Source organism: Ptiloglossa arizonensis, chromosome 4, assembly GCF_051014685.1.
Source record: "Ptiloglossa arizonensis isolate GNS036 chromosome 4, iyPtiAriz1_principal, whole genome shotgun sequence".
Classification (NCBI taxonomy): Eukaryota; Metazoa; Arthropoda; class Insecta; order Hymenoptera; family Colletidae; genus Ptiloglossa; species Ptiloglossa arizonensis.
Genome location: NC_135051.1, coordinates 16,286,457 through 16,300,206, shown reverse-complemented (window position 1 = coordinate 16,300,206; position 13,750 = coordinate 16,286,457). Strand labels below are relative to the sequence as shown.

The window sequence follows — 13,750 nt, the reverse complement described above, 5'->3', positions numbered from 1 at the left end:
GAGGTAAGTCTGACAAAGTTTACAATTTCCAAAAATTCTATTATTTCCACGTTTCGATCGTTAATTTCTCAAAGTGGGGCAAAGTTGATATCGTTATGGACTTCCGAGCGTAAACAGTGTTCTTTTCGGGCGTTCACCGTTTCACAGTCTTCCGAAATGTGGGCTGTAGAACACATCTTTTACGAGCAGTATTAAGAACAGTATTTACAATGAGATTTTCAACGAAGCTAGCCGGAGGAACCGATATCGTTGATACATCGTAAGAACAAGAGTTACATTCGGAAGTCTCGAAGGGTATCAACCGTAAGAGTCCTTAAAAATGAGGTAAAGTTGACTTACACGCTCTCATTCTCGGATGCTCTATCGATAAACGGTAGCATACGGATGACGGAATCCACCTGTCGACAATGAATTGTGATCGATTACCTCTGCAAGGACGGCACTGGACACCTCCTCCGAGCACGCCCCAAAAAAAGAGTTTTTCGCTATCGAGGTCTTCCTCGGAGTACGCGGTCGCCGCCGCCGCGTTTGACGCGCAACAATTTTCCTTTGTCACTCGTTGCGACAATAATTCCTTGCAGCGACCGTTGCTGATAGAAGACCAGCACATGCCGCCTGCAACATATCAGTAAAAAGAAAGATGTTTACCTCGTTGCTAGTTGTCCACTGAGGGGAAAAGTATGGACTGGGTTTTACTCAAAAATATATTAACTTAGAGAAGAAGAATGCGTTACAGTAGTGCCCGCTTATATGTCATCGAGCGGAATCATGTAGGAAATATGTTACTGTTTTTCTTTGCAAGTTTTGAATTATTCTGAGGGACAGGTATGGACTGGGTTTTACTCAAAAAAATATTAACTTAGAGAAGAAGAATACGTTACAGTAGTGCCCGCTTATATGTCATCGAGCGAATTCATGTAGGAAAGATATTACTGTTTTTTTTTTTTTTTGATAGTTTTGCACTATTCTGGGGGGGGGGGGGAAATATGGACTAGGTTTTACTAAAGAAATATTACTAAGAAAAGAAGAATACGTTACAGTAGTGCCCGCTTATATGTCATCGAGCGAATTCATGTAGGAAAGATATTACTGTTTTTTTTTTTTTTTGATAGTTTTGCACTATTCTGAGGGGGGGGGGGATATGGACTAGGTTTTACTAAAGAAATATTACTAAGAAAAAAAGAATACGTTACAGTAGTGCCCGCTTATATGTCATCGAGAAGAGTTCATGTAGGAAAGATGTTGCGGTTTTTTTGGGCTAAGAATTTAATAATAAATTTTATTTTTATAGACCAAAAATACAATAATAAATTACTCCTTGAGTATAAATCCGATAATAGAAACAAATTTATACCCTGATATAAAAACTTTTCATGAGTTAATGAATGACGTACTCTCGATTAAATTGGAGTAAAATATCTACTTTGGAATAGTATTTACGCACGATATTTTAATAAAATATATATTTCAACGAATATTTAGCTAAACTGAAATAAATTACTCATTTCAAAGTAGTATTTCTGTAATTTGACTATTAAAGTAGCTTTTCGAAATACTATTTACTTGAACACTGTTTCGAATAATTTCACTTATAGTTGTGTGAATACGTTTATTTGATATTATTTATTTAAAATATTTATTTTTGCTCAACTTTAATTTTTCTTGATGAAATCGATGCTTCTTGATGACACAATATCTTTTTCTCATGATTTCGAATACATATACGTCACTGAAAAATAAAATTATTTGAAACCATAGCTAACAATTTAATAATGAAGTATCAATAATATCATACGCACTACTAATATTAATTCCTTCAATATTAATTCTCAGTAATTAATTTCTAATTTCTAAGTGTCGTTCGATTATTAGCATATTGTCCTGCCTAAACTGACAAATCTGTAAAATTGAAACTGTATCATGTTCGAAGAAACTGCATCAAAGTCACCTACCTAGAGACACTTGGAATATTAGACAACAGGAGACATTCACGAACGTGCAATTACACAACTGTGAAGTTTCATAACAGACTCATTTGCAAATGAAAAACATCATGCTGACGAGATCAAGTTCGTAAATAGAGTGAAACGGATCAGTCGCGAAAGGATAGATAATTTCTGTAAAATCACGGCGCGACGCACCGACGACCGAAGACCTTGAGATCCGAAGAATCGTCAGGATTCGTCGAGGAGATTTTTTTTCCCCCCGTAGCGCGCGTAATCGCAGCCATAACTATGCTCCGTGTGTAACGCTAAACCGCGTGCACGCGTCTCTTTTTAATGGATGATAGTCGGCGGAATTAGTATTCTCGTTACGTCGTATTAATGAGACGTGTCGCGAGGAAAATTCTTCTAAGGACTTTTAATTAACGCCGTCTACGGGAGGCTAAATGTACGCGTTAAAAAAGTGGAACGAGGCCCGCGCGAAATCGAGGGACATTCGTTAGAAAGCTTGACGCGCGTGTCATAACATTGCAAAAGGAACGTTGCTCGCGATAAAATTACACGTGGGCATCCGTCCTCGGTGACAGGACGCAATAAAACATGACGGATATCTGATATCCCGAGAAGAATGGAGAACACAAGTTTCTTGGAACACCCCCTGCAACCTGAAATCACCCTCTTTTCAATCGTACCACGAATTACGCTACGAGTTCTACGATACAGAGTGTTTCAAAATTGTAAACAACATTTTGGGTGATTGACGAAATTTACGAAAGGGAGCACACAAATCTGGGTAAACATAAATTGAAAAGTAGTCGTTTTCAAGATACCCAGCTGTTCGTATTCTGAAGCAAGTGTCTTTGTATTATTACTGGCAATATAAATGAAAACAATGTGTGTAGAAGTCACTTATGTGTAATAAATCTTAACGTATCAATTATTGTATAGTATGTACAGTACGCGCACGAGAAGATTGCATTTAGAGTTAAGACGAATCCTCGTTTGTGGAACATCTCCATAGGCGTGTACAAATGTACACACAACCCGGATAAAATTGCTTCTAAGAGAATAAAGACTTGTCGTAACTCCAAGTGCAATCTTCTCGCAAGTATACTGTACAATTATACAAACTACCGAAATTACAAACAAGAATAGTAGTGTATAATACGCAGAGTATATAATCACATTTTGAAACTGAGTCTCGTGATATATCAGTCATTGAACAATAGGTACAGTACATCCCGCTTTCAAGTTATAATTATTTACACCCCGTGCAACTAACGCAAAAATCCTCCTCTACCATTCGTATTTACATTGTAAAAGAACATCGACCGTCTGACGCGTCTTTCATTGGTCTCAATTTAAGATAAAAATCTCCACCTACCCCGCATTCGAGCAAAGCACGAAACACTTATTCAGAAACTCTCCATTCTATTGATAAAGACGAATTTCGTACAACGATCCATAACTTCGACGAAATCGATCACTGACGCTTGAAAAAAATCCTCCGACCTGTCAATGGATAAATAAACATACGTGTAAAATTTGTAATAAATATCTCCGATAGTTTCCTCTAAAAAAAATTCCAAAGTATATCCGAGTGATCGATCTCTTTCGTGAAAGCCTCTTACGAGAATTTTTAGTATAAAAAAGAAAAAAGAAAAAAACAAAAGTATTCTCAGGTACTGCGCGCGTCACTGATGGATAAGGTTTGGTTTGTGGTCTCGAGTCGCGAGAAACGGAAAAGTAAAGTACTTTTCTGCGCTATGAATTCGTAAAGGAAACCCGTCCCGCGTGAACTCCGTGTGCAAGTACTTTGGCTTGTATGATCAGCACACACGGACCTCGTCCAATTCCTGGCTACAAGTTAGGAATAGTCGACATTGTTTGCCGAACTCTCCATCGACTAGGGTAAAATTCCTCGAAGACGAAGAGTTAGCGGGTATGCTAACGTCTGCGCCACAATGCGGCTCGCAGCGAACGTACTAATTACTTCCACTTTCGATTGTGTGTATTTAAATAGCGCTCGCATGAGCTGCATAGAAAATACACCACGACGTTCGTCTGTAGACTTATTCTGAAAAATGCTGCCGATACGTGATGACGGTGCCACGGTCACTTCGAAAAGGTGAGATTTCTTTATCTCGGCGATAAATTACTGAAACGTACGGCAACTGTTCGAAAGACAGCCAATAAATTCAATCTCGACGAGAGGAGTCGATTGAAATCATCGAACGATGCACGAAACATAGGATTACAATTGCGAGAAACGTACACCGGGGTATCTATCGTCGAAGAGATAGAATTTTTCCGATCTGTTGCTTTCGGTTCAACGGGCGTGTAATTTGTCTAAAAGTTGCACGTTTATCGTTTCTCGTACGTGTACAAATGCTGGTACGGCTTGCAAAATTCTCACACGACATATCCGCTAGGTAAACATCGTAAATATTGTCTGACTCTTCGGGAATGTCTGAACGAGAACGATTTCTCAGCGAGTATCGGTGAATAATGTCAATGGTTTAGAAGAAGAAGAAGAAGAAGAAGAAGAAGAAAAAAAAACGAATCGCTCGATTACAGTACATTTGTTATCGAGCATTAACGTCTGTCGACGTCGTAAGAAAATTTAATAGCGTTGTAGAAAATAAATCACACTGATAAAGGGAGCTTTGAACGAAAGATTCGTAACAAGTACAATGCGTGTCCAAGTACAGGAATCTCAATTGTGTTTGAGGCGTGCTGCTCGTATATCAACAGATCAGTACAGGGATCTCTGGTTACTTTCCTTATATTTTCTTTGACTGGAGCTAAAGAGCAACTCAGACGTCGGTAACAAAGGCGCGTGTTTAAAAAGCGTTTATAAAGCGATTATGGCCGTAAGAGGCTGTAACAATAAACGTCATTGAACGGTACTAAAAGGAGTGTCCGAGTAGATTAGTTAATAACGCCGGTCGCGGTTGCAAGTATACGTTAAACAAAACAATTTGAACACCGATTCGTTGTTGCGATAAGTTAAGTACCGTTAGTAGATAAATATACGTGTACGTTGATAAAAGAATCGAAAATATTTCTCAGGCTCGTTTCCACCGCGCTGAAACAATGAGAACGGTTTATTTAATTTTCACCATTTGCACGCTTTTATATAGCGAGGCGGGCATATTCTCTATCGCCGACGGTTATGTATTATTTACGAGCCATTGTAAACGAACTTGTTCAAGTGTCGTGAAAATTTACTGTTAAGGGTAATTGAAAATTATTAAAACGCTCACTGGCTGTACTTGGCCTCTCCTGTAGAAACACAACGAGTTATTAAACATATTAATGGAGTTATTCAACGTCAAATCGATCATAATTCGTGCGAAATTACAGGAGAGAGTACAAATGATCGTTTCGTTGATTTCCAATCGATTAGAGAATACACGACGTTCGAGTTTCCGATTTAGGTTTATTTTCGAGCAACAGAAAACTATCGATCGTGTTTCTTTTTTATTTTATTTTTTTTTCCAAGAAGATCAATCTCTTGGAATGAATCTTCTTTCAGATCGAACGGTTGTTTTCATAATGTGAACATTGTAAACGAATTCTTGGTTTGCGTGTTTCGCGACGAAGGGGATCGGTACAAAATGTTGGAAAAATATTGTATGATTCTTCGGGACTTTCTCCACGGGATAAGTCATTTCTGGAGTGGGCATTTCGTAATTAACATCTCAATGAGCTCTGAAAGGTCGCGGCGCGGTTCGTTTCAGGTAGCTGACCCACGAGCTCGGCTGCTACGGTTGGCCGACCGCATCGTTCTCACGTTATATTGTTCCAACGAGGTCTACGATAAAATTGAAATCAGCAGGTCTCATAGCCTATATTAATTTAAGCAAAGGGGCGTATCCGGAATTGCCTATTCCGTATAATGAAACGCTTCAACGCGAGTATACTCGGTTTCCTTGTTACTGTCCTTTCGTCCGTTTGGGATCTTCGGTGTGACAATAGTAAACAAGTGGTCGTGGAATAATTCGACTCGATGAAAACATTTGCTCGACGTGACAACACACGAAGCCCTCTATATTACTAGGTATTGCATTTGGAAGTATTTCAGTTCTTGGAAAACTTTCGTAGGGCTTGTGTCTAATTCCTGGTAAATTTATGAGTGATTTTCGAATATTGCAAACTACAAGTTTAGCAATACCTGTAATGTTAAGGTCACTATCGATGCAAAGAAACTCTTCTGAAGGTGTGTACATCTGCGATGGTTGTTGCAAGAAATTATACTATGAAAATAATAAGGAACAGATCAAAGTTGTATCAACTGAACCAGAGTCATCTCAACAGTCACCGATGGAGATGACTGGCTTATGGTTGACAGAGATTAATAATATCAACTGATGGAGTAGAAACGGTGTGTACATTATTATTATCTATAGAAGAAGAATTATTATATATCGAATCCTAGATCGTTATTATCGATCTAGGAAACGAACGATCGAAGAAGTAGATCGCGTCGATAAGATGCTAAACAGGAATTTAGTAGGCTTATTTCAAAGCAGTTGAAATTAAATGTATTATATTTCAAAGTGGGTGAAATTAAATGTATTATATTTCAAAGTGGGTGAAATTAAATGTACTATATTTCAAAGTACTTAAAATGAAATGTATTTCAAAATATTTGAAATGAAATGTATTTCAATGTACTTGAAATAAAATGTATTTCAAAGTATTTAAAATGAAATGTATTTCAAAATACTTGAAATGAAATGTATTTCAAAGTACTTGAAATGAAATGTATTTCAAAGTACTTGAAATGAAATGTATTTTAAAATACTTGAAATGAAATGTATTTCAAAGTACTTGAAATAAAATGTATTTCAAAGTATTTAAAATGAAATGTATTTCAAAGTACTTGAAATGAAATGTATTTCAAAATAATTGAAATGAAATGTATTTCAAAGTATTTAAAATGAAATGTATTTCAAAATACTTGAAATGAAATGTATTTCAAAATATTTGAAATGAAATGTATTTCAAAATACTTAAAATGAAATGTATTTCAAAGTACTTGAAATGAAATGTATTTCAAAGTATTTAAAATGAAATGTATTTTAAAGTATTTAACATGACCCATCTTTGGCGTAGAAATCGTAGAATTCTAGATAATAGAGAGAACATTCGTCTTCTGAGAATTTTAAAAAAATTATATAGTATTTGGAAAATTTTCGTGGAACTCGATACTTCCGTAAATACTATCGGAAAGACGAGATAAGTAGACGTTATTTCAGTATCGAGGAATGGGTCTAGAGTCCATATTCAGGAACGGTCGGTCTTGGATAATCTCAGAGAGATTTATGTATGTTTCGAAGCAACGCATCCCACGAATAAAGTCGGTTTTAGCTTATTTGCAAATTCACATTCGCAGGAATGTATTTTAGACGGCGCTAGTGCACACGGAGTACGCACTCCGTTCGCGTTCGCGTAATTCACGAAAATGTTACATTAACGTTGACCACGATTGAAACATCGGTAGCTGCACAACTCACCGAGTCGAATAATATTTTCACAGATTGCAAACATATCTCAAAGTCGATTGTGCGCGAGACAGCGATCCAATTTGTCATTGCAGGAACGCCGCGACCTTTAATAGCTCGTTGAGTTGTTAATTATGAAAGGCTCGCTCTGGACATTATTTATTCAATGGAGAAAATTTCAAAGAATCGCAGACAATAATACACTCTCGAGATTTTTAACCGATACGCTTCGACGCAAAGTTATCAAAATAAGAATATGTTACAATTTTCACGTTGCAAAAACGATGATTCGAGAGAAAATTGATTTCGAAAGATCCTTCTCGAAGAAAACGAAGAGAAAAAAAAACTCGATACGATCGATAGTTTTCAAAATAAAAATTCGGTTTTGCGAAAATAGGCAAAATTGCAAACTAAGACGTTACTGTATATTTTAAACGGATTTTTTTCAATTATTAGTTTCGATACGGTTAATGATTCGTTAATTATACTCGTCATTTGTGACAATGGCAAATTTCTTTAGTCACTTAGACGATACTTCAAAATGTATCTCTTGTTAGAAGATAGTTTACAGGTTATGTCTCACTCTCAAGGTAACCTAGAAAATAGTATTATACAATAGCTACACTCCGTCATTCCTGACTATTCTTCCAAGCATATTCTACATTTAATCTTTTTACAATTTTTATTCATTATAACATAGGTTACAAAATAAATATCCAAAGTGTTCAAAGTGCCTCTAATCCAAATTCGACTCGCGATAGTTCGATGAATTATCCCAAAAAACCAAGATGTCTACCAATACTACATAGTACCACTACTAAACTACTACATAGAAAAATAACTCTCGATTAACATTTACCCAAAACATTCATCTAATAAATCTACAGAAAAGTAGCTTCGTTCATACTTGAACGATTCTTCCTAAACAACGATACAGAAAAGAAACAATAAAAATTATCCTTCGCACCCAAGACACTCGACTATCAACGTACAAACGGATTATCATTGCGAAAACGATAAACGCTACGTAGAAAAATAACCCTTTGTTGATTCACCGGATCGTTCGTCCAATAAATATACAAGAAAAAAAAAAAAAGAAAAGAAAAGAAAGCCTCGTTTATATTTGAACCACCCTTCGTAAACAGCCAGCCATCGAACCGACACCGCTTCCACCTTGTGAAAAAAATACGACTTCCGGCACGCACGTGGTATTTCGCGAGACGGGGCCCGAGCAAGGTAGCGTAAAGAGAAAGGGAGAGAGTAAGTCACAAGGGGGGTATGGGTACGGGATGGGGTGGGGTGGGGTGGCGCGGTTTCGTACAGCGGAGTAAAAACTCCGGGACACGCTGGAGAAACCAGAATCGAGACGTCCCTGAGAGACAATGGAACACCTCGGGCACCGATTAATCACCGCGCGATAATGCAATCGGAAACCGCCAGTTCTCCGTCTACCCGTAAGCTCGGCCAGTGTCTGGCAACGAACTGCACGTAACCACGTCCCAGGCCTTTTTGCCTCCCTCCTCCAACCCTTCCATGTCGCGCTATCTTTCTCTCTACCCCGTCGCACTACCTTTCCTCGTTTGTCCTTTCGCTGCGCTCTTCCTCGCGCACGCCACTTTTTCTTCTTTTTCTATCGGTCGTTCCTTTTTCTCCGCGCCTCTTCCTGCCCGCGCTGACTCGTCCTGTCCCTTTTTTCGATTTCTTCGTATTTCACGCTCTCTCTCTCTCTCTCTCTCTCTCTATCTCGCTTACTCACTCCCTTTTCTCTCTTTCTTTCTCATTTTTTCTCTATCTTTCTCACACTTACTCTCTCTTTTCTCTCTTTCTTTCTCATTTTTCCTCTATCTTTCTCACACTTACCCTCTCTTTTCTCTCTTTCTTTCTCATTTTTCCTCTATCTTTCTCTTACTTACTCGCTCTTTTATCTCTTTCTTTCTCATTTTTCTCTATCTTTCTCTTACTTACACTCTCTTTTCTCTCTTCCACATTTTTTCTCACTTACTCTCTCTTTTCTCTCTCTCTTTCTCTTACTTCCTCTCTCTTTCTCTCTTTCTTTCTCATTTTTTCTCTCTTCCACTTTTTTTCTCAGTTACTCTCTCTTTTCTCTCTTTCTCTCTTATTTTTCCTCTATCTTTCTTTCACTTACTCTCTCCTGTCTCTCTTTCTTTCTCATTGTTCCTCTATCTTTCTCTTAATTACTCTCTCTTTTCTCTCTTTCTTTCTCGTTTTTCCTTTCTCTACCTCTTTTTTCTCACTCACTCTCTCTTTTCTTTCTGTTTTTCTCACTTATTCTCTCTCTTCCTCTTTTTTTCTCACTTGCTCTCTTTTTTCTCTCTTTCTTTCAAATTTTCTCTCTCTCTTTCTCTTTTCCTCTCACTTAATCTCTCTTTTCTCTCTTTCTTTCTCACTTACTCTCTATTTTTCTCTCCCCTTCCCTTTCTCTCTCACTTACTCTCTATTTTTCTCTCTCTTTTCTCTCTTCCTTTCTCATTTACTCTCTATTTGTCTCTCTCCTCCTCTTTCTCTCTCACTTACCCTCTATTTTCTTCTCTCCTCTCTCCTTCTCGCTTACTCTTTATTTTTCTCTTTCTTCTCTCTCTTTCTTTTTCCCTCTCTCGTCTTTCTTTCTCTTTGTCTCTCCGCTCTCTGTCTCTTTCCTTCTCTCTCTTTTTCTTTCTCCTTCTCTCTCTCTCTGGCTCTCCTTCTCCCAGTCCCCCGTTTTTTCCAACAGCGAGATGGACGAGAAGCGGCTCACCGCGGGCGAGCAACGACTAAGCGCATTTATTCGTTTCTCGGTACCCGTCGATCGGGCTACGAGCGCGGTATCGTTCAGCACGTGTCAGACGCCGCGTACCACGTACCGCGTTCCTTAGTTCGTTCCTCGTCCTTCGAGCGGTGCGCGCGGAAAGGACGTTGCACGTCTCGCCGACGGGGACCAGAGACGCCGCGGAATCGATTCCCGTCTGCCGATCGAGACTCCCGTTAACTCGCGACTAGGATGCGCCACCGCTGCTACACGCGTTCTCCTCCGGTGGTTCGAGTTGCTCACCGATCTGGGTTTTCGAGCCACGAGCCTGGACCGTCCTTGGGCCGAATTCGACCCGTTTGTAGGTTGAGCTCGAACCTTTCGCGTCTCGACGAGTCAGGAACGATCAAATCCCTTCCTCCAATCGTTTTTCACGGTTAGATCTCACGGATGATCTTAGACGGAATTATTTAGAGACTCTATGGTTCGTTTTAGGGATCTATTCTTTGGTTCGAATTCGAGAGGGTTGTAGAGTTGATTTTAAGCTTGTGGGGTCTTGTCAGGGGAATGTGGCTTTTCGAATCTCTCGTGTGTACCATCCTTGGGTCGAATTCGACCCGTTTCTAGGTTGAGCTCGAACCTTTCGCGTCTCGACGAGTCAGGAACGATCAAATCCCTTCCTCCAATCGTTTTTCACGGTTAGATCTCACGGATGATCTTAGATGGAATTATTTAGAGACTCTATGGTTCGTTTTAGGGATCTATTCTTTGGTTCGAATTCGAGAGGGTTGTAGAGTCGATTTTAAGCTTATGGGGTCTTGTTAAGGGAATATGGCTTTGTTCCTATATTATAAATTCCAGCTTTTGGGACTCGACGATTCACGAATAGTTTTTTGGAAGGTGGATTTTCATTTTTCACGAGTCGATTTCACAAAGTAAAATGATTGTAGATGTAATTCTTTACGATTTATGAGGAATTATTTTTAAAGAATGATTTGCCATAATTCGAATTTTACGGGGTTGTAAGGACGATTCTAAGTTCTTGGGACTTTACGATTGACAGAATGTGTGTTTTCGAACCGTTTGCTCGGGTTCTAATTCGTTTTACATTTGAAGCCTTAGTTGTAATTCATTTAACAATTGAAGTTTCACGATTTGTAACACATGGATGTGCGAACCGTTTCTAGGGATTTTTAACGATCAAGGGTTGTAAATCTGGTTCGAAGCTTTAGGAACTTTTCGTACATTTTTCTTTCATAATTCTCAAAAAGTTTGAAACTAAGTTTCGAATTGAAGAAAAGTTTGAACATTTTTTGAAGATAAATTATTACTCGTTCCATGGCAATTAACAGAATATTTCGAACGACGAAGCTTCTTTGATATTTTACAATAGATATGGATTTTTCAAGTGAACCTTCTTGGATGCAAATTTTGGGAACTTGTCAACTATAACGCTTAAGATTTCAAAGTGTGTCTCGATTTGATAAATTGTACTAAAACAGGAAAAGGTAATATTCTTATATTAATTTATCACTAAATTGTAAACTAAAATGTACAAATATTTTGTGCCCATCTTACGATGATCTAATTTCTTCCAGATGTTTGAGTAACGTAGGTTCTGTAAAAACTCAAACGTAAAGAAATTATAGATTCTAGATCCTTGTACATCTCTCTAAGATTTGGAACTAACGCTGAACAATTAAAAATGAATAATTCATCGAGTTAATGCAATACCTGTCACAATGCACGAAGTTTGATATATTGTTTTCTTATAGTCACAGGCACAGAATAACTCCCGAGGTAAACACAACATAACTGAAGCGATTCGATACTATGTTTTCTGGCGAGTGACTTTCGCTTATAATTTTTTACCACACCGCACGAAATTCGAGATTCTCGATCCTTAAAGCATGCATCGGAGTTAAATTACAATGTTTAATTGTATGAAACTACCGAGTGGATTGAATTCTGTCCACTCTCCTTCAGTTTCCTTTCATTCAAGGGCCAAACTTATAAACAACTGCTCCATTAAAAATTCGAACGAGAATAATAAAACTCGAAACAGCACCGAGCAACGCATTTATTAATCATCTCGATATTTTTAACAATCGTTGTACTAAAATAATACTATATTATTTTAATATCAAAAGAATTACCTATAACACTTAACAAAAGAACAAAAATGTTAACCAAGAGTCACATTGCTCCTTTTCAATTTCACGTGAAAGAGTTTCTGTTTATTCGCAAAATTTTGTAAATTTCAACCAATGTGTATCAAACGTTTAATCTAAGGTCACAGGTAAATATTCTTACGAAAAGATTGGAAGTACAGAGGCAATGATACATTTAACGAGGGATCGTTCCATATCGTTTGTTACTTTCTTTGTTTGCTAATAACTTGGAACAGGGGATTAACTGTGAAATTGTCACAGTCGCAAAACGATTTGAATGGAGGCCAAAAATACGTCTTCGAGTTAGACGTCTTAGCTTTCGCAGCACAGGTGAAGCGGTTCGTATTCTGATCCTACAAAATTTAAGTTTGGCTAGATCTCGTTAACCGTAACAACGATGAGTTGATAGAAGCATTACGTTCTGTTGCTGGTTAAAATAGCCGCAGAACCTTTCGAACCCAGCACGGTTTTCGTTCGAATGGTTCGTGTTACGTGCGAGAATAAAAATAGTTTTATAATCGAGTAATACACTGGCTGGTGAATATTCGTGCCCTAGAGGTTATTGGGATCGTTTCTAACTTTAGTCTTTGGAAAATGTTTGTGAAAACCTCGCGAAGAATATATGTCTGGGAAAGCAGGTTATCCAGCTGGTTAATTTCTAAACTACCTGCATCTGGGTGAACCTCGTTCCATTTTCAGAAAGTGAAATAACCTATGAACAACTGTCGATTTCTTGAGTTTAAAACGAATATTTAAGTTTACCCTAGTAACTCTGAATTCGATCTCGGTCGGTATTGTTTGAAACGAATTTCACATTACGAAGATTCAAATTACAACTGCACGTAGAATTGTACGAATGTGTAAATACAAACCTAACTAATTGGTAAAATTGATAAAGAAAAGGCTTATGGAAGTTAGGTACTTTGCTTAATTATTTCCGAGACATTTAGTGTTTTCAATTTGCAAGTCTGTAAATCTTTATGTCAGATACGTGTAATATTTATTAAAAGTTTAGATTGCTTGTAGATTGTTTCTTCACCGTTGTGTCAACAATTGGTACATTGTTTTGAGATGTACTTAATGGTAAACAAGAATTATTAGAAACTATTCTTCCAAGAGTATTATCTTTTCCTGTTTAAATAATTAATTCCACCTTAACGTAGGTATATTGTTTTGAGATATATTTAATGGTAAACAAAAATTATTAGAAACTATTCTTCCGAGAGTATTACCTTTTTCTGTTTAAACAATAATTCCACCTTAACGTAGGTACATTGTTTTGAGATATATTTAATGGTAAACAAGAATTATTAGAAACTATTCTTCCAAGAGTATTACCTTTTCCTGTTTAAACAATTAATTCCATCTTAGCATAGGTAC

The 13,750-nt window shown here is 37.6% G+C and overlaps 2 protein-coding genes across 5 annotated transcripts in view; both read right to left on the bottom strand.

The window, feature by feature from the left end:
* LOC143145918 (follistatin-A) overlaps positions 1 to 13,750 on the bottom strand; it is a 110,412-nt gene that overhangs the window by 54,912 nt on the left and 41,750 nt on the right. For 3 of the 4 annotated variants that reach the window (XM_076309752.1, XM_076309753.1, XM_076309749.1), the window contains exon 2: positions 427 to 615. In XM_076309752.1, the coding sequence (XP_076165867.1) occupies positions 427 to 615 (189 nt within the window). Of the gene's footprint in view, positions 1 to 426; positions 616 to 1,651; positions 1,670 to 13,750 lie in introns of those variants that run through there. The other variant, XM_076309754.1, reaches the window with a different exon arrangement.
* LOC143145472 (uncharacterized) lies at positions 9,007 to 10,185 on the bottom strand (the record flags this gene model as incomplete). Its single annotated transcript, XM_076308870.1, has 3 exons — positions 9,007 to 9,135; positions 9,456 to 9,537; positions 9,989 to 10,185. Coding segments are annotated over 3 exons (408 nt in total), but the record flags the coding sequence as incomplete, so codon positions are not given.